Source organism: Sinohyriopsis cumingii, chromosome 17 (assembly GCF_028554795.1).
Source record: "Sinohyriopsis cumingii isolate HCF-2022 chromosome 17, ASM2855479v2, whole genome shotgun sequence".
Taxonomy (NCBI): Eukaryota; Metazoa; Mollusca; class Bivalvia; order Unionida; family Unionidae; genus Sinohyriopsis; species Sinohyriopsis cumingii.
The window spans coordinates 88,223,306-88,248,827 of NC_142977.1; the positions used below are offsets into that span (position 1 = coordinate 88,223,306).

At 36.6% G+C, this 25,522-nt stretch overlaps 1 protein-coding gene across 6 annotated transcripts in view; it reads right to left on the reverse strand.

Annotated features, from left to right (window-relative positions):
• Window positions 1–24,673, reverse strand: part of LOC149779385 (polypeptide N-acetylgalactosaminyltransferase 13-like) — a 165,948-nt gene extending 141,275 nt beyond the window's left edge. For 5 of the 6 annotated variants that reach the window (XM_089940031.1, XM_089940030.1, XM_089940029.1 and 2 more), the window contains exons 1-2: window positions 24,585–24,673; window positions 4,378–4,995 (exon numbers count right to left, since the gene is read on the reverse strand). In XM_089940031.1, coding sequence (XP_089796157.1) covers window positions 4,378–4,564 — 187 coding nt within the window. In that variant the 5' untranslated portion in view covers window positions 4,565–4,995; window positions 24,585–24,673. Of the gene's footprint in view, window positions 1–4,377; window positions 4,996–19,690; window positions 19,779–24,584 lie in introns of all 6 variants that reach the window. The other variant, XM_089940026.1, reaches the window with a different exon arrangement.
• Between the last annotated feature and the right edge of the window lie 849 nt (window positions 24,674–25,522).

A 25,522-nucleotide genomic window follows, 5' to 3' on the forward strand; every position in this document is an offset into this window, starting at 1 on the left:
AATACTATTCCTACCTCCATTTTTTCACAATGATGAACCAAGCTCTATTTTATATTATGAAAATAATAAATTAAATTAAGCAACCCACAACTTAAACTCTGTGTTTGCAAAACATGTATCCCATGCTTCCCCAAACTGACCTTAAGCAATAAGTTTGAGTCTCTCGGGTAGGTCCCTGAGGGTAAGAAGTGCTCCTGGGGAAAATGTCAGCTGGGTATGTGTATTTGTCTCTTCATTCCCTGCAAGTATCAGAGTCAACAGCCTGGAGGTCTCAATAGTTTCTATGCCAGGGGTGCACACACACACACCCAGCCCAAAAACATGTTTTGTCCAGCCCTCAGGGAAAATTAAAACAACACAGAAATCTGACACCAGAAGAGTAATTATATTAAAGAAATTAGCATTTGCACCCCTCAAGTGGTCTTAGAAAATGCAATCTGGCTGAAAAAGGTTGTGCACCCATGATCTATGCTATAACCCTTGGGCTATGTCACCTGGAGGGAGACATATGGACCTAATGCAGTGTTTCCCTTTACCCTCATTTGTGCTTCAGGGGACCCACCACATTTTAATTTGACCCCCAGTTTTGATACCAAAGTTTGTTTTTTTACTCAGTGTGACCCCCAATTCTGACACCAAGGGGATTTTTTACTTTCAGCCCTATGGGATTCACTACTAATATTGATTTTAGTTGCATGTATAAATTTGTATTTTCATTTCCAGTAGGTGTTTATATGGCTATACAGTAAAGATTTAATTAATTCCAATGTATGACCAAGGTCTAAGTCCCTGAGATTTGTAATTATGTCAGCTGCGTGCATAAATTTGTCTTTTTAGTCCTGTCAGCTTTTATATGGTCATACAGTGAGGATCTAAATATACTGCTGCTTCCAAATATGATTCAAAGTCCATGGTGGTAGTGACTGATCCTGCAGCCAATGTCAATCACAAATAAAGATATGTCTTTTCATACCCAATAAGCGTATACACAAGGTTATCAGGGATAGTAAAATCTGCGTAAAAACTTTGAATGCATGTAAAATTCCAAGACCCAAGTCCATGGTATGCAAGTTTTTTGTTGGTTTATTTCTACAAGCAAGAATCTGTCATATATCATGTGGGCTGTAACCAAAGTTCAAATGATTTTAAAGAGATTAGGTGAAAATGCATCAGTCTGATCTTAGCAGACATTATAAGAGATTAAGACACCTGTTAATTACTGGTGCCTAATGATTGTTTGATCAAAAGGCTAATCCACTTGTGCTCTGACACCTCACTTCGGTAAGCATCACTCTGCAAATATTTAATCCATCATATTTCATTCAATCCTTCAGTGGTGGAACACTTGCATTTTATTGTATACTATATAAAAAAAGTGCCAAACTTCGGGACTTGTTTGTTGGAAGCATACAAACTACCATATTAATTGTCATAAAATCAACTTGTTTTTTTTGTATCATGTATTTCTTGAGTGATCATCAAATGTACACTTTTCTTTGGTGCTAAAGATAATTATGATTCTCGCTTAACTGGGCAAAAGAAAATAAATGAATGTCAACGTAGTCATGTAGGTGCATTAACTCAAATGAAATTAAATATAAATCATTGTTCTAAAATTTAATACTAATATAGTTTATTTGAAGTCTATTCAATCCTACTTACTGAATGCTCTGCACCTTAAGGATCATCAAAATACTTCCAGATGAAAATTACTGATAAATGCTATGGATTTTTACAAAGGTGGTGGGATACTCAACTAGGTCAAGAAAAAAGGATATGGTGACTGTCATAACAAATAACAGGTGAACACACACTTTTTTTAAACACGTGTATCTTTCATTTGATATATCAATGTATGTCATTCAACCTGGTTTGTACTGGATCACACCTTTAGGTTGACCTCGTCAGAAAGGATCAACATACTTTAACATTGATTTTCTTGAGGCATGTATGTAATTACCTTGCAAGAAATCTGAATGTATCAGGATCGTAGTAAGTGAATAATCACCATTTAAAGATATGAGGAACCAAATTCTAAAACTATTCCACTCATTACTGAATGCTGAATCCCTATATGACCTGTACTATGCATTAAGTTTTCATAAAGAGACTTAGAAACTTTGAAAAGAAGCTCATTAAAAATAACTCTATATAAAATAATGTCATTTTTACAATCCATCTATGCCAGAGGTGGGAAAAATGTTTGTGTCAACACTTATCTTTACATTCCATGCACTCTTAATAAAATAAAACCCTTGCACCCAACACAAGGTTAATACTATAGAAGGGAATAAACCTCCTGTCATCAGTCTAGAAATAAATATTTTCATTATCTGAACCCATTTTATTACTAAGTTTGCATCAGGTACCTGTGTAAGCAAATAAACTTCCTCTGTGAACTGTTCTGTGATAATAAAAAAGTAAAATAGGCAAAAATAATTGATAATTTACAGGTCTTGTTATCTTCTGCATAAGATTCAGGTATAGAGTGGTCTAAAGCTGGGGTAACCAGTCAACTTGACTAATCTGATCACAATGCCATGTATCATAGATTAACCCATCACAATCTTAGCGATCTGTGTTCACACTTACAAAGCACAAACAAATGAATAATGCAAGCAACACACTGTATGTCCATTATTTAAGTCCTTTATGTAGGCTCTAATAAGGAAAGGGCCCTAGATGGCCATGTTGACTAACGTACTTGCTTCACATAGGTTGGTGGTTCTTCCCAGTTCTTCCTCCCTAGATATACAGTATATTGGCCACCATGTATGATCTGGGAGCTTATTGACCAACACATCTTAATGACAGCAATCTTACTCTAAAACAAAAGTTATTCTGCAAAACCCACTTTTCTTTGAGCCACACTGACCCTGACTTTTTAACCCCAGGTCAATAGGCCTCCTTAGTAATTTAAGTGGAAATCATCCACAAACGTTGGTCAAGGAACATGATAGATCACTGAAGAAAAAAATTGTGGATCACAAGACAATAACATAGTATGTTTGAATCCATAATTCATTTTTCAAAAGTTTGCACTAAAATCTCACAACTATGTGTTTTCACTTTACAAAGCACACAAATCTCAAAATCTTTATATGGCTGCAGTACCTTCATAAGAAGTGAGTGTGCTTCTTGAAGTGAGTGTGCTTCTTGTTTACAGACTGTATCTCTTATCTTTTTATACAAAGGCTAGTGCCTTAGACCTCTCAGCTACCTGGGGCCCTGGAAAACCACCAACCCATGCAAAGTCAATAGCAAGCTGACCAAGCTCGAGACTCAGACCCACGCAGAGGTGAGATGTTAGTGATCTGCAAAGGCGAGCACCTAAGTCCACTTGGCCACCGGGGCTCCATATACTGTGTCCTCCCATTAACAATATATGATTTAAGGATTATAACTTGTGGATTGTTGAAGTATATTTTGACATAGCAGAGGATCCAAGCAATCCTAAAAAAATAAATAACATGGTGTGCATTTTCTTGTACTACTCTCTGCTGAATTTCTATGTAAGAGTCGTGGCACTGAAATTTATGGAAAAAAACTGTCAAATTTGCTTATAAAATAATAACTGCTTTTGTATCTTCTACTTTAAAATGAAACAAATTTACAAAGATTGAAGACAACTGACCCCTTATCAAGCACACCAAAAAAGGATTATATCAAGTTCATTTGTTTTAGTATAACACAATTACTGAGATCACTTTTCTGTAAAAGAAACCCTGCACTGACAACTTACAGATCATAAATCACTAAAGATTTTTACTTTTAATTATTTGCCTTATTTAGCACACGATAAAAACCACAACCACGTCGTTGTATGTAAAATGTGCTACCATACAGCTAGGTTAAAAGTGACATCATACTGATGATGTCATAATGCAATGATTAAAAGTGACATCATACTGATGATGTCATAATGCAATGATTAAAAGTGACATCATACTGATGATGTCATAATGCAATGATTAAAAGTGACATCATACTGATGTCATAATGCAATGATTATGTCATTTTTAGCTTCACAGTAAGTGTAGATTTAATAAAAGCAGACTACCATAAGTTATAAATATTTATGAAATTGGCAAATGTAACTGAAATTTTATATATGTGACCTAGTTATCCTTTCTCCTGCAGTCCATAGGAGGAAGCTAATTTTTATTTCTTCAGGTCTGACATACATTACAGTACAGAAAAAGTTTAACGAACATCTATTCTTCATGCAGTATAAAATAAAGAACTATAGTGCTGAGTCACCCAATTTATTTTTACATGCAATTCCTTCAAACAAAACTGACCTCCAAATTATGAATCTAAATTGGTAGACAAATGTACTTAATTATAAAAAGCAGACTTCACTTATGTAATGCTCACCTTTTGGCAGGATTTTATCCAAGATTCCTTCTGACTTTTGGGCCTTTTTGTCCTTCTTGTCGGCACAATCTGGATTTGTATTGGTGCAGTCTGTGTAGTACATGAGTAGGACAACATCCAGAAGAAACCAGACTAGAGATGTAGCTAGAATGATCTTACAATACTGTAGCTTCAGTCGGCTGACCATGGCTGACTATAATCCACAACAAAATCCAGAAGATGGAATGCTGCAATTGGAGGATGAGGAGGTAGAGGTGCAGAAGGAGGATTGTGGGCAACTCCTTTAGTTCTCAGCATACAAAGGATGGCATAATGTTCAGTCAATGCAAATTGTACAAGTACAGGGAAGTATCTGTAGATGTACACCACACCAGGAGCAGGTGAATGACAGTTGTTACCACTGTGTGCTAAATTACATGCAACACATGTACACTTCAGAACACTACACATATATTACATCATCATGTTCTTGTCCATGGCTCACCAATGTCATCTGATCTCCACTGACTGAAAAGGAGACTGGAGAAAACTTACTGGCTCTATGAAGACCTAATTGGCAGTCCTTGGAATCTCCAAATGCAATTCTGGCCACCTTAACTTGAAAACTTTGTCTTGAATCTGAGGAGAAAAATAAGGGACAGAATGATGTAAGAATTCTCTAACATAAAACTCAAAACTTAATAAATAAAGGCATATCTTTGATACAAACAATGGAAAATTACAAAATTCCTGAAGATGCCACAACACTTGAACAGCTTACCTAGAGGCTATTATCAAAGTACTGAGAATACTAATGGTTTGGAGGTTTAGGTATATACATTAAACTAGATCAAAGGAATGTTATTGTAGGGTTTAACAGCATTTTTCAGCACAAGATAGGCTATATATGGCAGCCAGTATAAAATGTGGAGGAAGAACCTGGGAAAACCCTGGAATGAACCACCGACCAACAAGAAACTATTGGCAAGCCAAGCCACTGACCAAGCCAGAGACTAAAGCCCTCACAGACAGAGGTGAGATGGCAGTGATCTATAACTGAGTGCTTTAGATCACTTGGGCCCCCTCAAAGAAATGACTATGTATTGTATTTCTTCCCTTTTTCTCAACAGATAATCAATTAAAAGTTCATTTAAGAAGTTCTCTGGAAGAAAAACATTTAAGCACTTGCATTTTACAAACATTTATACTGAAAGGATTCTACATACTGACAAACAACCACTCTGAGCATGTAATCATTCTCACTACTGCCCTGCTTACCTCCCAGGGCACACAGACCCATCATCAGGGCAGAAAATTTATCTAGATCATCCCCAGCACAGATACAAATGAGACTAAAGATCTCTATTGTGATCTACCAAAGGAAGTGGATTTTTGCACACACACACCCTCTACAAATGGCTGACATACTAAGTAGCAGAAGTCCTAACTTTGTGAAGCACTAGCAAAATAATTTTCAAAGATGGGAAGGTGTAAGTAAACAGACAAGCACCACATCCCCCTTAGACTGATGGTGTCCACTGCCCATGTCCTTGGATCTGGCAACAAAAAATGGTAACTTATACAGACTCATCATGAACAAGTCCACCATGGATCACCCCTACCCCCAGTCTGAACAGGGACATTGTAATGGATTGATTCAGAGATCATACAGTGAATACTATTCTACCTCTCCTGGACAGAGTATTTTTTAAAACCCAGAATACGTAGAACATGGAGGAAAATCCCTTTTGAGTATGTACAGTAAAGGCATTTCCAAACATTCACGTAAAAAGAAGGAGCATGTATTCATCCTTTTTGCCTGAGATATGCAATTAACTGGCTATAAGAAGTCCATCAGAAATGACTGCCCCTTAGAGCAAAATACAATGCTTTCATTTCCAAGATTAACTTCCAAAAAGCACGAACCCTGATGAACTATCCTTTCTGAATGGAAGTGAGCACTACAAGCCAAATCAGACATGACTGTGACAAGATAGATGTAAGGTTCAGGGATGTGCATTAGGGCTCTGGCCAAAATTTGGTACCAACTAGCCCACCAACTCAAGTGGTGATGAAATTCTGGCCTCACATGAATCTGGACAGACAGGACTTCCTTGTGCAGTTTCCAGTTTGCCAGGACAAACTGGAGAGGGCACAAGTGTGTGTGTGTGTGATTTGGATTTTTAACGTAGCTTTAACAATTTTTCAGTCATATTGCTAGGATGTCTGCAGTGTGACAGTTTATAGTGATGTCTAGCACTAGGGCATCATGCCGCAGACATGAAACATGATGTCCCACCCAGTCACATTATCCTGACACCAGGCCGACCAGTCCTAACACTAACCTCTTAATGCTGAGTGCCAAGCGAGGCAGCTGTTAGTACCATTTTTGTAAGTCTTTGGTACGACTCCGTCAGGGATCGAACCCACGACCTTCCGCTTCCAAGGCGGACCCTCTAACCACATGGCCACCAGAGGGTTGAGAGGGCACAAGTAGTCTTCCTTAGGGAACAAGGTCCAACGTGGAGTTCAAAGTCATGACAGATAAATATAGGGAAGCCCACAAGGTCTTGGCTTGAAGTGTTGTCAAAAGAGCCAGGATTGTCTCAATACTTTCCAATGGAACATGAACTTGCACAAGGTTGGTGTGAAAATTCATCCACACTGAAACAAAATCTTGAGAAAGGATTAGCTCTGATTTCTCTAGGTTCAGAATGAGTGCAAGCCTGGTAACTGTGTGAGACAGCAATGGGAGTACTGGTCATAATGAAGCCCCATGAGTTGCTGGAGGGAATCTTCTGCCCACCCCCACAAGCCCTGCCAATAATCAATAATTAAATATGATCTCAGAGGAGGGGATCTGCCATCCCAGAAGGTTAGCAAGGCTACAGTGATAGATAATATCATTTATCCCTTCTCTTCTTTTAAAATCTGAGTAACGTCTTTTAATCTAAACACATATAAACAGTGAACCTTTTCACAGTGAAACTAAACTGGGTCCATGCATGAACCATAATTTGCAAAGAAGTCTCTCAGTCTGCAATGTCAATAGTCAATGTGTGTATCATAAGACCAACCATATAAGCATATAGTTAAACAAGTTCAATGTTATTACAGTCAGTGAGATAGATCAATTTTAAAAGAAAATATCTTAACACAGAATTTTCAAGCACCAATCCATCTCAACTGAAACAAAAATGGGGTGGCATAGCTATATATTTCAAAAGAGGAAAGCCTGATTGAAAAGAACAATTTATATATACCAAGCCTTGAAGCCCATTGGGTTGAAATCATTCTTAATGGAAGAAAACATTTAGTTAAAACCTTTTACATACACCCATCATTTGATGAATGGACTTAGTGGAACTATAACTGAACAAGCAAAACAACATCAAGCTGTTATAGAAGGTTGTACTTTCAGATCAACATGTCAGGTCTGGTGTGCCCCAGGGATCAATATTTGGACCACTGTTATTTTTAATTTACATTAAGGATATTGCCACTGATATTTTTTCTAGTATAAGTCTATCTGCATCACTGTCAATTACTGATGAGGACCCAAACCTGCCTGCTGGTATTTGGAATAGAAACATACTTAAAATCAATTTGTGAGCTAATGTGTGTGATTTGGATTTTTAACGTAGCTTTAAAAAAAGTTCAGTCATACATGTATCGCTACGATGTCTGCAGTGTGGCAGTTTATAGTGATGTCTAGCAATGGGGCATAATGTCGCAGACATTCAGCATGATGTCCCACCCAGTCACATTATCATGACACCATGCCAACCAGTCCTAACACTAACCTCTTTATGCTGAGCACCAAGTGAGACAGCTGTTAGTACCATTTTTAAAAGTCTTTGCTTTGACTTGGCCAGTGTGAACTAATCTATGGTTAGCTGATTTTAAGACCATATCCAAAAATGGCAAAACACCCACAACTTTTAATGAATGACACTGTTATTAGTAATGTGACCTCTCGTTAATACTCGGGCCTAACTTTACAAGAATTTGTATCTTGACATATAAAAGAAATAATTATAAAAGCATGGAAATGGTTACTGTTAGACATAACATGAAGTCTGAATTTTAAACTTGATAGAAAATCATTACAATTTCTTTATTTCAATTTACAACACCTATAATTGCACCCAGTAAGAAAAAGATGAAATAGAAAAAACTCAAGCTGAAGCAGAAAAACCGTCTGTGTGGCAACAAAATCCAACTCATATGCTAGAATTTTGGAGAAGATAAAATGGGAAGGTGCCATAAATATAGAATGATAACTCTTTTTTTTAAAGGTATAGCTCCTGGATACATGAGAACTTTAATTATGCCAGTGTCCAGTTGTAAGTAATAGAAAATGTTGTGATGGAAGAAACCTCCAAATGCCCTTTACCAAGACAAATCTATACCAAAAGTTATACCAAAGTCTGTTGCAGTATGGAATTTTCTCTCTTTGGAAAAGTGAACAACCATTTGTTGTACTCATTTTAAATCACGCCTGAATATTAATCTAGAAAAAGTTACAAGTCAAAATCTGTTACTCTCAATGAGAAAGACTAGGACAAGACTTTGACTTGGATGTAGTTTATTACAGGATGACCTTTTTAAAAACCATTTGCCACATAGCAACTGATGATGTTCATGTGATGAACCAGAAACTGCAAAAAGGTATTTTCTCTTAGACTGTGCAAAATATTACCCTCAGAAACTGGACTACAGGAATACTACCCCATATTACAGACATAACTTTGTTATTAACAATTATTACTCATTGCAATCGGTTGAGGTCAATGAGATCTTCATGGCAGCCCATAATTACAACTAAGAGATTTGCTTCATTACCACTTGTCTTCATGGCAGTCCACAAGTCCATAATTACAACTAAGAGATTTGCTTCATTACCACTTGTCTTCATGGCAGTCCATAAGTCCAACTAAGAGATTTGCTTCATTACCACTTGTGTGTTCACTTTCTGCGGTTACATCTCCAGTAAGTATTTTGCATATTATAAATATACACTACCCTAGCTGAATTTCAAATTCCTTTATCAACCATATAGGTGTAAATCATTTGATTGCATGAATAAATATCAATCTACAACTAAAAGAAACATTATTTAAAGACCTAAGAAAGAGTAAATATAAAAAGACCTACACCGCTCCCTCGATAACTCGCGATCCCGCTTATAACATGGTGTCCGTCTTGGCTCCCGATTTTTTTCCAGAGAAAATGTATTTAAAATATCTTTAAAATATGCTGAACATGAAAAACTTATGACAAGAATTGATAAATTAAACCTTGATACATTGCTTGTTTTATCATCGAAAATGGTGATTAATGCCCGTAAAAATATAATCCATATTTTGAAATTTACAAGTTCTAAAGAAGAATTAATTTCAGAGATCTTGAAAACGCTTAATTACGCATATTTGGATGCCAATTTTTTATCTGGGACACAGAAAATCACTGAGGGGGGAGTCCTCCGTACGCATGTAATAGGTGCGCGGGAAAATTCAAAGATTTGCCGGTCCTGTTTCAGCCACCTGCTTTGTGGGAAAATGTGTTGATCAGTTAACTGTGCTGATATTTACAATGACAGAATTCAGTGACTGAAAGACTCTTTGATGTACTGTTGCCATTTTATAAGAGTACATTAATAAAAAAAAAAGAACATGATGCAACAGCTAGGCGGCTAGTTCAAAGGCTCTGACTGGCAGCCGAGTGAGAAAATGTACTGACATTTAATGATTGAATTCAGAGGCAGAAAGACCCAGTTTTAAAATCCTAGCGAGACCTCTGTTTAAAGATATCATACATTTTGTAAGTTTTTATGATAAATAGTTGTCATTATACTGTAAATAGCTATCAATGAAAACTTCTGGTAAATGCTAACAGGTGGCAACAGAGAATGAAATAAACACCAATTAAACGTCTTCCTGTGTGAAAGTCACGTTCTAATCCTTTAATTCAGTTTCAGTATAAACATTATAATCACAACATATTCTGTTCATTGAAAACATGAAAAGAGTCAATCGACCGTCACATCAAAACCCATGAGTACTTCTGTGAGAACCTAATTAATTACATGTACATGCCGGCTTTGTTTTGATCAACAACTTGGGGAAGTGTTTGTTGCGTAAAAAAAAAAAATTGATTACAAGAGACCTCAGGTGCTGGATTAAGGGTCTTGGAGCTGCCTTTGACGTAAAGCAAAACAGTAACAGAGACAACGATGATGATAGTGACTTCGAATGTTTCAGTGAAACTGATGTCATTAATGCCGAGGCTGTTTGGGAGAAATTCGTACAGACTCATGGTCCTGAGATGGGTGTTTCTCTTGATGATATGGAGGAGTGGATTTGTGCTGACAATGATTGCCCCACAGCCTAATACATGTCAGATGAAACTATAATTATTTCTATAGCGAACAAATTTGCAGCAGAAGACGATTCTAACTGGAGTAACACAAGTGTTGAAAGTGATGCAGACGCAGATGTTGCACCCCCGCCCCTCTGCACAGGAAGCAATCAAATATTTTGATATTGCCATAAGGTGGCTGGAGACCCAAAATGTTGACTACGTAAAGCTCATGCAGTTGAGAAATCTGAGGGATTTTGCTCGGCGGCAGAGAAACCAAGGAGTAACACACAAAAAAAAAATTAACTGATTTTTTTCAAAAAGTGAATTGATATTTGTCAAGCTTGGCACAAACGGCAAGTATTAACTTGTTCTAATTTACGTTGTTTTAAATTTGTAGACCAATTAAATATGTTGGTACTGATTAACCCTTGTTTTTTTTTTTGTTTTCCATTTTACTTCTATCGCATTCAAATCTATCTAGCTATCTATTGTTCGATCGACACTGTTTCTCGAAAAGAGTCGATCTTTTGTATATAAAAAAAACGTCGAATTTGGATCAAACAATTAAACTAGAATGTATCCAATTCAACATAAAAATTAGTGATGCAGTACACAATGTGTGAAGTGGTACACATGTTAAGCAAACGGAAACCACGTGGAATAATGTTTTCAATGATCGCCTCAATATACTGTAATTTATCCTGAAATTAATGTTGTCCTATGAGAAAATAATAAAGTACACCGTTATGAAGAGATATTTATTAACAGTTAATCTCAGAACGATTATAAAGTGAGTATTCAACAGTATAATCTGCCCCCCCCCCCCTTATTTTTCCGTTATGTCGTCAGTCACTTTATTGGTTTTGGGCTTTTTTTATAGGTCCCTCGATAATTCGTGCCTCACTTATAGTGCGGTCGATGTTTCTGGACCCCGATGTGCACGAGTTTATCGAGGAAGTGGTGTATATTGATTGAAACACTTGTTGATAAGTATGACTTTGTACTACTGCAGAATGAAAACAGGTGGCATAACATCAAACCCCTCCACCACTTCAACTTGACTGTTTTTCTTAATCAGTATTCTAATACAGTAACTTAAGCATTGCAACACCGAGTGCATACATGCCAGAATATGATGTATCATGCAAAATACCCAAAAAAATGCTTTATTTTCAGACCACATCATGTGTGTGTGATTTGGAATTTTAACGTAGCTTTAAAAAAAATTCAGTCTTGTCGCTACAATCTCTGCAGTGAGTTTTATAGTGATGTCTAGCACTGGGGCATCATGCCACAGACATGTAGCATGATGTCCCACCGAGTCACATTATCCTGTCACCAAGCCGACCAGTCAAAACACTAACCTCTTAATGCTGAGCGCCAAGCGAGGCAGCTGTTAGTACCATTTTTGTAACCACATCATAGATGTGTTTTTAAAAAACATGCCACAGTGTGACCCCACTATAGCAAATTCAGATATAATACGGTTGGGATGTGGCTCCCAAAATTTCATACACATGCATTTTCTTGTACACAAAAAAATCTTTCTTGAAAGTACAGAAAAAATATACAAAGTTTATCATTTTGGTGGAGAGATCGCATATGAATAATACAAGACAATTGTGGCATGGCTCCTGTAATTTTATATATATTTTTCTCGTACAACAAATAAGATGTCCAAAGTTTATTCAGGGGTCGCACTGGGCCGCCAATGTTGCAAATTGTGATTTTTTTCCCTTATTCGCAGCCAAATATACCATATAGCGATTTGTTTAATTTATTTACGACATTGTTGGCTGTATAAAATTGGATATATAGCCATTCGTTTGGAGTGGAGAAATTCAGAGGCCCCATGAAATGCACTGAAATGTATACATTGTTACATAAACAAATTCTTTGTCCATATTGACAAACCATCTTAACAGTGCATTGTTATATCATAATACACTTATGTTGACATCTAGCATGAGTACTGTACGTTGTGAGATCCGCTTTTGTTGTTGTTGACATTTCTGGTAGTGGTGATCAACTGGATGAAGCATTACCACATAATCTCTCTTTCATCGGATTTTCAGCTGCTGGCTAGAAATTAATATATTTACATAGACTGACATGTGTATGTGGATGGTAAGTAATATTCCTCTTCTTTTCACTCAGAATTAAATCCCTTAGAACACTCACATTTTCTGTAGTAATCCCAGTCATCTGACCAGAACACCTGCGTCTCTATCATCCATTTACTATTTTGTAAATTTCTGCTGCATGCATGGAAGACAGCATCACTCTGCTACTACAAATGTTAACACAAAAAAAACCCACAAGATCTTACTTGGTCTATTCAATAGGCAAGGAGGAACAGTGACTACAATTGATCAAACAACGGCCTATTCCATTTTAAAAATGTACACAGATAAAACAGTTTACTGAATTTTCAAAGAAAACAGATTACCTCTGAAGCACCAAATGTTATGAAAATGTACGAAGCAAATGGAGAAAAAAAATCAGTCTCAATCATGCAATACAATTATTTGATGTTGCTGTCACAATAAGAAACAGGCATTTGTTTGGTTCTCCAAAGCTGTTCTTTATCAGTGACTTTAAATGAAAGTCTGTACCATACTTAAAGGAAAGCAATGGAATCTGATGGATTTGTTTCATTTTCCAACATGACTGATACACATTTACTATGCTGTGAAAGTTTACGCTTACGGACATTATCAATGGCAGATTAAAAGGCTAAATAACTTTTACTGACGTGGGACATACTGAAAAGTAAATGAGCTTCATCATTCGTTACATGATTGTGCTTTTTCCACTGAATTCAGACATATAAGACTTGTGACAAAATTATTTAATATTTTAAATCTATGTGCATATTTTCATTGGAATTACTTGTATTGTGGTTTCAATGTATGTATGAGATTTGCGGGTGAGTACAGTGTTGATAATCTATTCATGCTATATATTAGACATGTATATATAAACAGTATGCACATACATGTATCAATGCACAGTTCTCTGAATAAAGTAAAATATATATGCCTTCTCTGATTTCACTACAGGTGTATTTCTCATTTAATATGCATCAACTTAAGGTAATTGTGCCAATGAATCACATATTTTTGCACCTGCATTTATTACCTCTTCCCCCCCCCCCCAATTTGTTGGGGTACAATCATCATTTTTCTTCAACTAATCTGGCTGCCTATAACAGGGGTTCGGTCAATAACACAGTCGGGTTCTAATGCTCCCAACTACTGTTATAGCAGGGTCATGGTGTATTCTGCAATTTTAGTAAAGATTAAAGAGAATGAGGGAGATACCTTTCTTGATACCACAAACCTGTACAAACAGTAAATGGTCTTGCTTAATGCTCATTGCAAAATATCATATTGGGGCAGTTTATACAGCTGATTGTTGAAATGGTGATTGAAAGGTGAAGTTGGTCAGAAATAAACAAACATCATTGTACAGATTACTTTATTGACTGAAAATAGGTAGGCTAATGTTTGTGTTAAGAACAGTTTGTAAGTGAGCCCATTATGTTAATTTGCAAAGGTAAAGTACACAAAGAAAAACTGCCCAGTTTACATTTAAAGTTTTTGTAACTCCAAAACTATGAGTTGAAGAAACTAAAGTTATTACTCTTCTTTGCCCTGAATGATAATGTCAAGTAATCTTTATCAAGGATTGCTAGATAGTTTGTGTTCAGTAGCAGCATTTGTTTCAAGTCAGATTTTACCCCATATAAAACTTCATTTCATTATTTACCACTGTTGGAATCATACGTGGAAATGGGATTTATTTATTATGGCAAATGTCAAAAGCTGTGATTCTGGAAACAATAAGATCAACTTAATTTTACAACTACTGGTTGATGGAGTATGACTTTGTGACGTGCAGCAGCACAGGTTAGCATTTTATTTATGGCACATATTACAAACATCATACTGACATTAGTCACTGGTCATTCTGGCATGTACTATGTCTTCCAACAAAGGGACACCACTCAGGACAATGTCCCAAAGTAAAGCACTTGGTCCCAAAGTAGAAACATATACATTCTAACTAGAATGGCCAATGCATGTCTAACAGTCCCTAACAGCACTGCATAAACTGAAATATCATTTTGAAGAAGAATATCATCCACTCCCTGATAAAGTCTAATGGCCTGCATCACTTGCAACCCTTACCCCCTGATGAAGTCTAATGGCCTGCATCACTTGCAACCATCACCCCCTGATGAAGTCTAATGGCCTGCATCACTTGCAACCCTCACCCCCTGATGAAGTCTAATGGCCTGCATCACCTGCAACCCTCACCCCCTGATGAAGATAAAAAGGCCTGCATTACCTGCAACCCTCACCCCCTGATGAAGTCTAATGGCCTGCATCACCTGCAACCCTCACCCCCTGATGAAGTCTAATGGCCTGCATCACTTGCAACCCTCACCCCCTGATGAAGTTTAATGGCCTGCATCACCTGCAACCCTCACCCCCTGATGAAATCTAATGGCCTGCATCACTTGCAACCCTCACCCCCTGATGAAGTCTGATGGCCTGCATCACCTGCAACCCTAACCCCCTGATGAAGTCTAATATACATAAACTCTTATTGTCTGTGTGAATGTGTATGTGTGTATTGATATCTGACAATGCAAAGTTTAACAACTTTTTTCATTAGACGGTGTATACTTCAAAGAACGAATTTTCTTTTTAACAAAATTTAATTCCCATAATTTTCTAGGCTTATATATAGCTGTATGAGGTTGCTTTTGAGTGGTCATGAGCACTGACCCCCCTATGGACCCCAAAACACACCAAGTCTCAACAACAACAAAAAAAACAAAAACATTATCTGGCGGTTAGCAGGTTCACAAGTGGACTGTGTACAGTCTATATGAGTATCTAAAGCTTCTGTCCACATTTCTGACTACACTTTAAGAAAATAAAAATGGTCAGATTTTAAGTATAAAATGTCTTAAAAAATTACATGAAAGACACATTGTTGGAAGGTATTTATATAATAATATTTATGAAATTAAGTTTGGGAGGTGTTTACATGAACGAGGCCTTGACCAACACTACTCCAGCTGGTGATAAACTTACTTTAACAATAGCATTTCTTTAGTGTTCAGGTCATTTGAATAACACAGGCAATGGTGGTCTATTATTTTCATTTAATAGGTAAAAATCAATGGATACACAATTTGGGTGACAAACCTTTCTGTTACATGCAATCCACTGATTGGAGCTTTGCTTGAGTATGCTGGTTGAATAAGCAAAACAATGGATATTATTTACACGAGACTAAGCAATGACTGCAAAGGATGCATTGAGGATACAGCTTTGAAGGTTCCAGGTATGGGACCAATTAGAACTAATCATAATTGATTGTAATAAATTACAGTGCAAGCTGTCATTGGTATCAAAAGCACTATAATGGTAATCATTCTTCATTGGCAGTGTAATCACATAGTGTAATCATGATTACAAATGATTATATCCAAAAAATCACTAATTCTTAACAACTGTAAGAATAATAAAATTTCCATAAACAAAAGACCATGAATGTTGATTATTACAATAAGGAACAGGTAATTTTAGGTGGCCAATATACAATTTGTCTAAAAATATCTTGCGTCTTATAATCTGAGGTGACAGTTTGTTAATTACAAAAATTCATGTCCAGTTTGCAGCTCTTTCATCAGGTGAAGTTAGCAGTGAAGTCGACTTCCAATAAATTTACTTTATTTGGCTTCTGAGCAGAATGCCAGGTTTATATAGCTTAGGTGAAAAGTTTATGTGTGTGTGTGATTTGGATCTTTAACACTGCTTAAAAAAATTTCAGTCATATAGCTACAATGTCTGCAGTGTGGCAGTTATATAGTAATGTCTAGGACTGGGGCATCATGCTGCACACATGTAGCATCAAGTCACATTATCCTGACACCAGGCTGACCAATCTTAATACTAACCTCTTTATACTGAGTGCCTAGCGAGGCAGCTGTTAGTACCATTTTTATAAGTTTTGGTATGACTCAGCCATGGGTTCAAACCCACAACCTCCAGCATTCGAGGCAGATGCACTAACCACTTTGGCCACTGGAGCAATTAGTGAGACGTTTAGAAGGCCCATATAAAAAGACCTGTTGTAATCATAATCATCCCCCTGTAAACATAATCAAGGCTTCCATATAAAGAGTAATACTACTCATGACCATCAGTGCCAGAAAACATGTAATTGTAATAGAACACCTGTAACGATCAACCAATGATGACTGAAATGAGCAGTAACAAATAGTAAGCTAAGATCAAAGTCCAATGATCAACCAATGACATGACTAAAATGAGTAGTAACAAATAGTAAGCAAAGAACAAAGTGCAGTGATCAACCAATGATGACTGAAATGAGCAGTAACAAATAGTAAGCTAAGATCAAAGTGCAGTGATCAACCAATGATGACTGAAATGAGCAGTAACAAATAGTAAGCTAAGATCAAAGTGCAGTGATCAACCAATGATGACTGAAATGAGCAGTAACAAATAGTAAGCTAAGATCAAAGTCCAATGATCAACCAATGACATGACTAAAATGAGTAGTAACAAATAGTAAGCTAAGATCAAAGTGCAGTGATCAACCAACGGCATGACTGAAATGAACATCCATAAAAAGACCAAGAACAAAGTGCAGTAATCAACCAGCTTTCATTCTCATGAGCTCAAAATCAAATATTTTTTCCTTGCCCCAGATACATGCAACTTACCAAGTCTGGTAACTATAGATAGTGGATAACTAGAACTAGTCTGTGGAATGGCAGTTTGTTGTTTTAAGGCACAACAACACAAATAAGCTATTTTTTACACTGAGGGAACTGGAGTCAGGTACCTTGCCTAAGGACATACCACAGCATCTGACCTGGCCATGACTGATTGGTAGGATCTGAACCCACACCCTTTCAGTTGCAAGCAAACTGCATGTACAAATAAACGTATTTAAGAATTTTGAACATAATGAATAATATTTTCTGATCTCATTATATAATATTGTTTGTTAAGATTATAACAAAAATAATTATATTCAGTGGTAATCTATTTTATTTTTCAAGTCACCATGATACATACAGTTACCCATGCAAAGCAGTGAATGGTTATTTAACAGCTCACCATCAATAGGACCAATTATCAACCACTGATAAGAATGTGTGTCACATGTATCCTAGCTTTCAATATACTGTGTATATGCTACTAAGGTGTATTAGTGATGTTTAATTAATGAAATGTGTCTATATTTTAATAGGGGACAACTCAAATGCCATTATCTCCAAGCTGGAAGGCAAAAATCGAATCACACCTGTAAAAATGAAATGTGTCAAGCAGTATATTTTAATGGAGCACAACTCAAATTCCATTATCTCCAAGCTGGAAGGCAAAATCAAATCACACAAATAATTAAAGCAACTAAAGCTATTATAGTCACTTTATTCCTGCTCATGCTAATGAAGGCTTTACTGGTTAAATGACTTTATGTTTATGTAATAACTTTAAGGGGAAAACATTTAATACTAAATGGAAAAGAATATTTTACTGGACTGTAACACAACTCATGATCCATTTTTAAAATAAAAATAGTTTTAGATATCAAACATACTTTGTCTACACAAATTAATGTAACTGTTTTATATCTTGCTTTTGCTACTCTGAGATATTCCTGAAAATTTGACTTCTCATTCTGATGTTAGTCAACCTTAGAACAGGCAACAAAATGCCATTATTTAGGCAGCAAGACAGTGACTAAGAAACATAAATATGTAGCAAGGTATCTTTGCTAACTTTGTAAATAGTTCTCAAAGCTAGCCTGTTGAGTGATAGAGATCACACTATCGAATTGAACATCAAATGATGCCATCAAGACCCTAGGAAAGAAGTCAAGCTCCCCAAAGAAGATTAGAACTTTCAGAACAAAATAAACTGAAATGACTACTCGTAACGCCACAAACATTCGACGGTACCACACCAATGATGGACTTTCAAGAGCATTTTAGTATGCATGCCAGGATAAACAAATGGGTTCAAGACGAGAAACGGCTTTATCTAGCAGTGAGTCTCAGGGGTCAGGCCAAACAGCTACTGGGATCTGGAACTCCAGATTATTACAGGCTCATGGATTCGCAAGAAAGAAGGTTTGCGCCCAAAACAAAACATGGAAATTTACAGAGTACACTTGAAATGCCGCCTGAGAAGGGAACATGAAACACTCCCAGAATTGGGACAAGCAATACGCCAATTCGCTTCCCAAGCATATCCCAAGGCACCAGAAGAAGTACTCGAAACACTGTCAAAGGAGCAATTTATTGATTCTTTAATTGACAGCGAACTTAGGTTAAGAATACAACAGACATGCCCTAAAACTGTTGATGACGCAATTCAGATTGGAGTAGAGCTCGAAGCCTTTAATAGAGCTGAACTTCAGCGAAAGGATTTGGGAAGATATGCATGAACCCTGACAATGTCTGATGCAGGGTTAAGTGATATCCAGGAACTTAGGAGAGAAGTTGTGGAACTCAAAACATTACTAAAGGATTTTAAGGTAAAATCTGCAGGGAACAACATATCGAAGGGAAGGTCTTTTATAAGTGCTGAGAAATAGGGCATTTCAAAAGAGACTATGTCCAAACTGTCGGAAAACTAGGGTGGGCCCACCCCAAGGGCCAGGGTTGGGACTGTGATTCTAGGCCAAGGAATATAACTGGACAGGCAACAATGAAAGATGCTGGGATGTACCTTCCAGGATCTGTACACGGAATGGGTGTCAACTTCTTAATAGACACAGGTGCTATGGTCACCATGATAGCAAAGGGTGTCTATGAGAGGATGGCACCGGAATATCGACCTCAGTTACATGAGGTTACTGGAAATGTTCTGAGTGCAGATGGGAAACTGCAAGAAATAGTCGGAAAAGGAAAGTTTACCTTGTCATTCGGAGGGAAACTTCATGAGCATTGCTTTATCATTGCAACGATGGGTTTGACAGCAGAAGGAGTGTTAGGATTGGATTTCCTAGAAAAAGCAGGAAGCAAAATTGATTTTGTGAATCACAGTTTGACTATTGTGGACACCATCTTATCATACCATGTGATTAAATCAAATTCAATGGAATGCGCTAGAGTTGTGTTATCAGAGACAACATCGATCCCTGCAAGGCACAAAATGAAATTACAAACAGAAGGGAATAACCATGTGTTTGGTGCGATCGGGGTTGTGGAAGCAAAGGAACAATTTATTGAAAATAAGCAACTTCTGGTAAGAAAAGTACTTATTAGGGCTACAGCCAACGATGTCATTCCTCTAAGGGTCATGAATGTTACCAACAAAACAAAAGTTGTACATGCTGGAACTATTATAGGTCTTTATATACCGGTGGATGACGATGATGTTGGTGATGTTTCTGGAGAATTATTGGCTCAAGTGGAAACCATCCAAGTGCCTGAACACCTGAAAAAGTTATCTCAAGAAACAAAATAGGGTCTTACATCGGCCCAATGCAAGAAAGTTTACCAGCTTCTATGTACGTTCTCTGGTTTATTTGCTAAATCAAAAAATGACCTTGGCAGAACCAATCAAATAGGTCACAAGATAAATACAGGGGATGCAAGACCAGTAAAACAACCGCTACGTAGAATTCAGATTCACTCAACAGATGAAATTGAAGACCATGTTGTGAGTATGTTAACTCAAAGCATTATAGAGCCATTATTAAGCCCCTGCTGGTACGTAAGAAGGATGGAATGACTCGTTTCTGTGTCGGCTATAGAGCAGTCAATCAACTGATTATGAAGGACATGTATCCTCTACTGTGTATAGACGACTCATTGGATAGACTTTCAGGTGTATCATGGTTTTCTACCCTTGATTTAATTAGTGAATATTGGCAAGTAGAATGGAAGAGCAAGATAAACCCCAAACATCTTTTTATAACACCAAATGGATTACATCAGTTTCGTGTAATGCTATTTGGATTAGGCAATTCAGGTTCCACCTTTGAAAGGCTGATGGAGACTATATTAGCAGATTTACAATGGAAAACGTGTTTGATATATCTGAATGACATAATTATTTTCGGTAAAACTATTGACGAGCAGCTAAGCCGTCTACAGAAAGTTTTCACTCGATTGCAACAGGCAGACCTTAAACTTAAACCCTCCAAGTGTCACTTGTTTGCACATGAAGTGGCATTCTTAGAGCATATCGTGTCTAAAGAGGGAATTAAAACCAACCCTAAAAAAAAAAAAAACAATGCAATGAAATCATGGACTACACCAGCGAATGTGAAGAAGCTTTGCAGCTTCCTGGGGCTTTGTTCCTATTATAGAAGATTCATAAAAGACTTTTTGTCAATCGCTAGTTGTTTACATAAACTGAGTCAGGAAGGGCGTTTAAATAGGCTAAGGAGTGCAGAGAAGTGTTTGAAATGCTAACAGTTAAATTAACAACAGCACCAATAATCACATACCCTGACATTTCAAAATAATTAATTCTGGATACTTATTCTAGTGAAAATGGAATTGGTGTAGTAATTTCCCAGGTTCATGAAGGTCATGAAAAAGTCGCGCCATATGGAAGTAGGACACTGTCAAAATCAGAGCGATCCGACTGTGTGACACGGAAAGAATTAATTGCTATAGTGTACTTTGTGAAACATAAAGCATACCTGTATGGGAAACAATTTCACATTCAGACTCATCACAGTGCATTGTGTTGGCTCATGACATTAAAGGAACCAGAAGGTCAACTGACTAGATGGCTTAAGATGCTGGCTCAGTATGACTTTGAAATTCTACACCGACCAGGTTTGCACCATAGAAATGCAGATGCATTATTAAGAAAGCCATGCCGACAATGGGAGACAAACGAATGTTGAAAACATTGGAAACGAAAATGTGAAAAACGCACTTCAAACATTTGCTGTGAGTATGCTATGTTCCAAAAATCATAATAACGGTATGTATATATCGGCAATACAGTACCTAAGTTGCTGGACTCTCAGCACGCCTACAATGACCTATCCATAGTGGGTGACTGGTGGCGTAAGACCATGCTGGAATGAAGTATCAGGCCAAAACAATTAAGTTAAAAGTTATGGGCTCAATGGGCTCAGCTTGAGTTTCACAAAGGAATATTGTGCCTGAGGTACCAAATGTGTGATGGTAAAGCGAGACGTCATCAAGCAACTGTCCCATATAAACTCGGGAAAAGTGTAATGAAATTTTCTCATGATTGAAAACCTTTCTGAAACAATGCGTTTAGCTCATAAATTTGCAAGGAACCACCTTAACCAAAGTATGTTACACCAGAAGAGATTCTACGACAGTCAACTGAAATTGGAACAGTTCAAACAGGTGATCTGGTTTGGGTTTACATTCCACAAAGGAAATCAGGACTGTCAAGTAAATTACAGTCATGGTGGAAGGGACCATTTCAAGTTGTTAAACAACTCAGTGATGTGACATACCGCATAAAATGTGGATATAGGAGGAAATTGCAAGTGATTCACATGGACAGAATTAAATCCTGTAAATTCCAAGATAACAATGATAATAGGGATATGCATCAAAAGTGATGATGATATCGATGAGCATGACAATGCTAGCTACAATAATTGTGATGATCCATCCAGAATTAAGGATCTACCTTGGCCATACCCTATGGAAAGTATTGCCTCTGAACACCTGTTACCAATGACCCAGAGTGGACGCCAAAGGCAACACCTGAGCTGGTGGAAAGAATATGCATTTTGGAGAGAAACTTTAATTCCAAATTTCGTATGAGACACTATAAACTTCAATTGTGGAAATTTAAAAAGTAAAATGTGCTGAAAGCAAAAACCATTAAGGTAAAATAGGACTTATCTGAAATATTCGGCTGGATGTATGGTGTGTGACTATGCATTTAGAATTCTTAAATTATACAATAGAGCTTGCTTATGCTAACAAATTTCTTTTAATCACAACGATTTTATATATATAATATCTAGTCATGTTGAATATATTTTGAAGCTTTAAAAGAAATCGAAATACAATGCACTTTTAGTGTGAGGACACTTATTCAGAGGCATGGGTAATTTGCAGCAAGGTATATTTGTTGACTTTGTAAACAGTTCCCAAAGCTAGCCTGTTTAGTGATAGAGATCACACTAGGTCAGTCTGTTTGCCTAATGGCGCCGTAAAACGGAGAAATGATCTGATAAGGACAGAGGCTGGCTGGTGTGTGTTCTTTAGGCAGTGATAAAGAATTGTAATATGTCACTGTAAGGAAAAGTTACAGGGAGGATAGAAAAATCAGAGAAAATCTAGACGTTAGATTAGTATAAGAGAGTCCATGGTTAGATCTAGACCGGGTGCATGTTACAAATATCAAGCATCTTACATTGAAGGAATAAATACATATTAACTATTTTGATCCTATTGTAACTGTAACAGAGGATTCAAATTTGTACCAGTATAATGTAATGATGTTATGCTTATTTTAATGTTTTCATTTACTTTCATAAGGCATAAAACCTCACCCTTCAAGATAATTTTTATACCATTAGATTTAATGTTTTAAAACAAATTGTTAATAAAAAAATTTTTACCAAAATAACAAGAGGTTTGCCTTTCTACTAATGCAATATAAAGTAAATTTTATTTTATTTATTTTTATAAGAATAAGAACAAATTAATATACTATCACAAATCCAAATTTAAAACCAGGTAATCTCTTCTATTATAGATAGTCCTACATGAAAAACATAGCACATTTTGATTTTGTTTAGGTGCTATGTCTTACTATCCAAATAATGGCCTTGTATAGTGTGTTCTGATGTCGTTGACATCGGAACGAGTAATCAAAGTTTCTGGAACATCTCACACACTTGGCAGCCTATATCGACATTTTTCCACTAATTTATGTGTAATTAATATACTTACTGTGCTGTCTTTATCCTGGTGGAATGAAAATATGACACTAGCAAATGGATGCATTTTCACGTTCCGTTGACATTCATTTGAATTTGTTGCAATGCGATGGTAGTCGATGTATGCCAAAGTAAGTTCGAAGAGGTTCATGTTGGGGATCTGTTTCTTGAATGAAACGAATCGTTGCTTACAGTTCTAATAGGCATAATATATTTTTTATTCGTTTCTTTAAAAATTAATATTTCAACTTTATCCGATTTCGGCATTCTCGGCTTTCATCGCTTTCCAGCCAACTGAAATGTAGGCCAAAGAAACTTGAAAACGGGTCCATTTCTTTTGTAAGAATTTGAATTTATTAGAGAAAAGGCATCACAGTAAGTAAAGTCTGACTAAAACATTATAACTTTACTTTTTAGAAAAGAGTCGTTATTTTAGTTGTCAGTTGTGTGAAATATTCCTGAAAATTTTACTTTCGTAACGATGTTAGTCGACATCAAAACACACTACACAGCGCCGTTAGTTAGGCTGTAAGACCCTGACGCCCAAAACATAAATATCAGCGTCAGGTCTTACAGGTAGGACTAATATTATAGGTATAAAAAGAAAAAGAGCCAGATAAATAGCTCCGAGGAATAGGAATAGGTAACCTGGTGTTTATTAATGGTCCGTTAAAAGCAGTGGCGGAGCTCACCTGCACATACAATGGGAGTCAAACAAGGGTTCTGAAAGGCTTAGTTGCCAATTCTTGTGCAATTATACCATATAGTCCTAATATCTTAGAGGCATGCCGAACGGCGCCATTTTGTTCAACAATTACTATATTTGCTAATTAGTCTTTTAGTTCGTGATAAGTGCACTTTATAATGTTCATTTAACGTTCGAGCTATGGCTCAATGAAATAGAAACTTACTCAATATTGACCCTAATGCGACAACTTGGCCAGTATCGATTCCACGTCTTCTGTCGTCTTCAACCGGATGTGACGCAACACAATACTATAACTCGTCACAATAGCTAGGATTGTCACTTGCTTCCGGCAATTTAACTTGCAAATAAAATCCGGTTGTACAAACAGAACCACTGAGATTTATTTTAAAGCAATAACCTATGAGCTGAACGTGAAAATTGGATACATAAAGTAATTGAACTGCAGCAAAATTTAAACGTAATCATTATTACATAAAACAGCATAAAAATCACAGTAAATACAATAACAAAATCCAGCCCTTCTTATGACCTGGTGACCTGACTGTTAATATGCTAATATCTTGCTCAGCAAAATAAATAACAAGAGGCCTAAGTGGTTTTGATGTTGCTAACATGACTTGCGAAACAGTTGACAATTTCACCAAGCATTGCTTATGTCACAGTTGTAATAACAGTACCTAAGCAAACCGTCTCTGACGGTTTATAGCATGTCACATTGACCTATTTGATTATTGTCTGATACAAATTCTATCCAAAAATAATTACATAATTAACACATATAGTATCTTGCCCATGTATGAACTCATCCAAAATTGTTAAAAGTAAAGTTGAAAGGCAAAGCTTTCATTTGTGGTCTACATGTTTACACATCATTTGTACACATGAAAATTATAACTATTGTGTGTGTGTGCAAAAACAAGCCTTATGACATGCCAAAAAAAACACACTCAAAGTATGACATCAAATTACATACATAATGATTATGCATGAGTTGTTTTGCCATTTTCAAGAGTAACCAATACTGACCTCAATGGAAATATTTTTATTTTTCATGGATACCGAGTATTAAATAAATATTTCAAAACAATGACAAAATGAAGAAATGTATATAATGTAATTATTCATGTATTTATCATAACT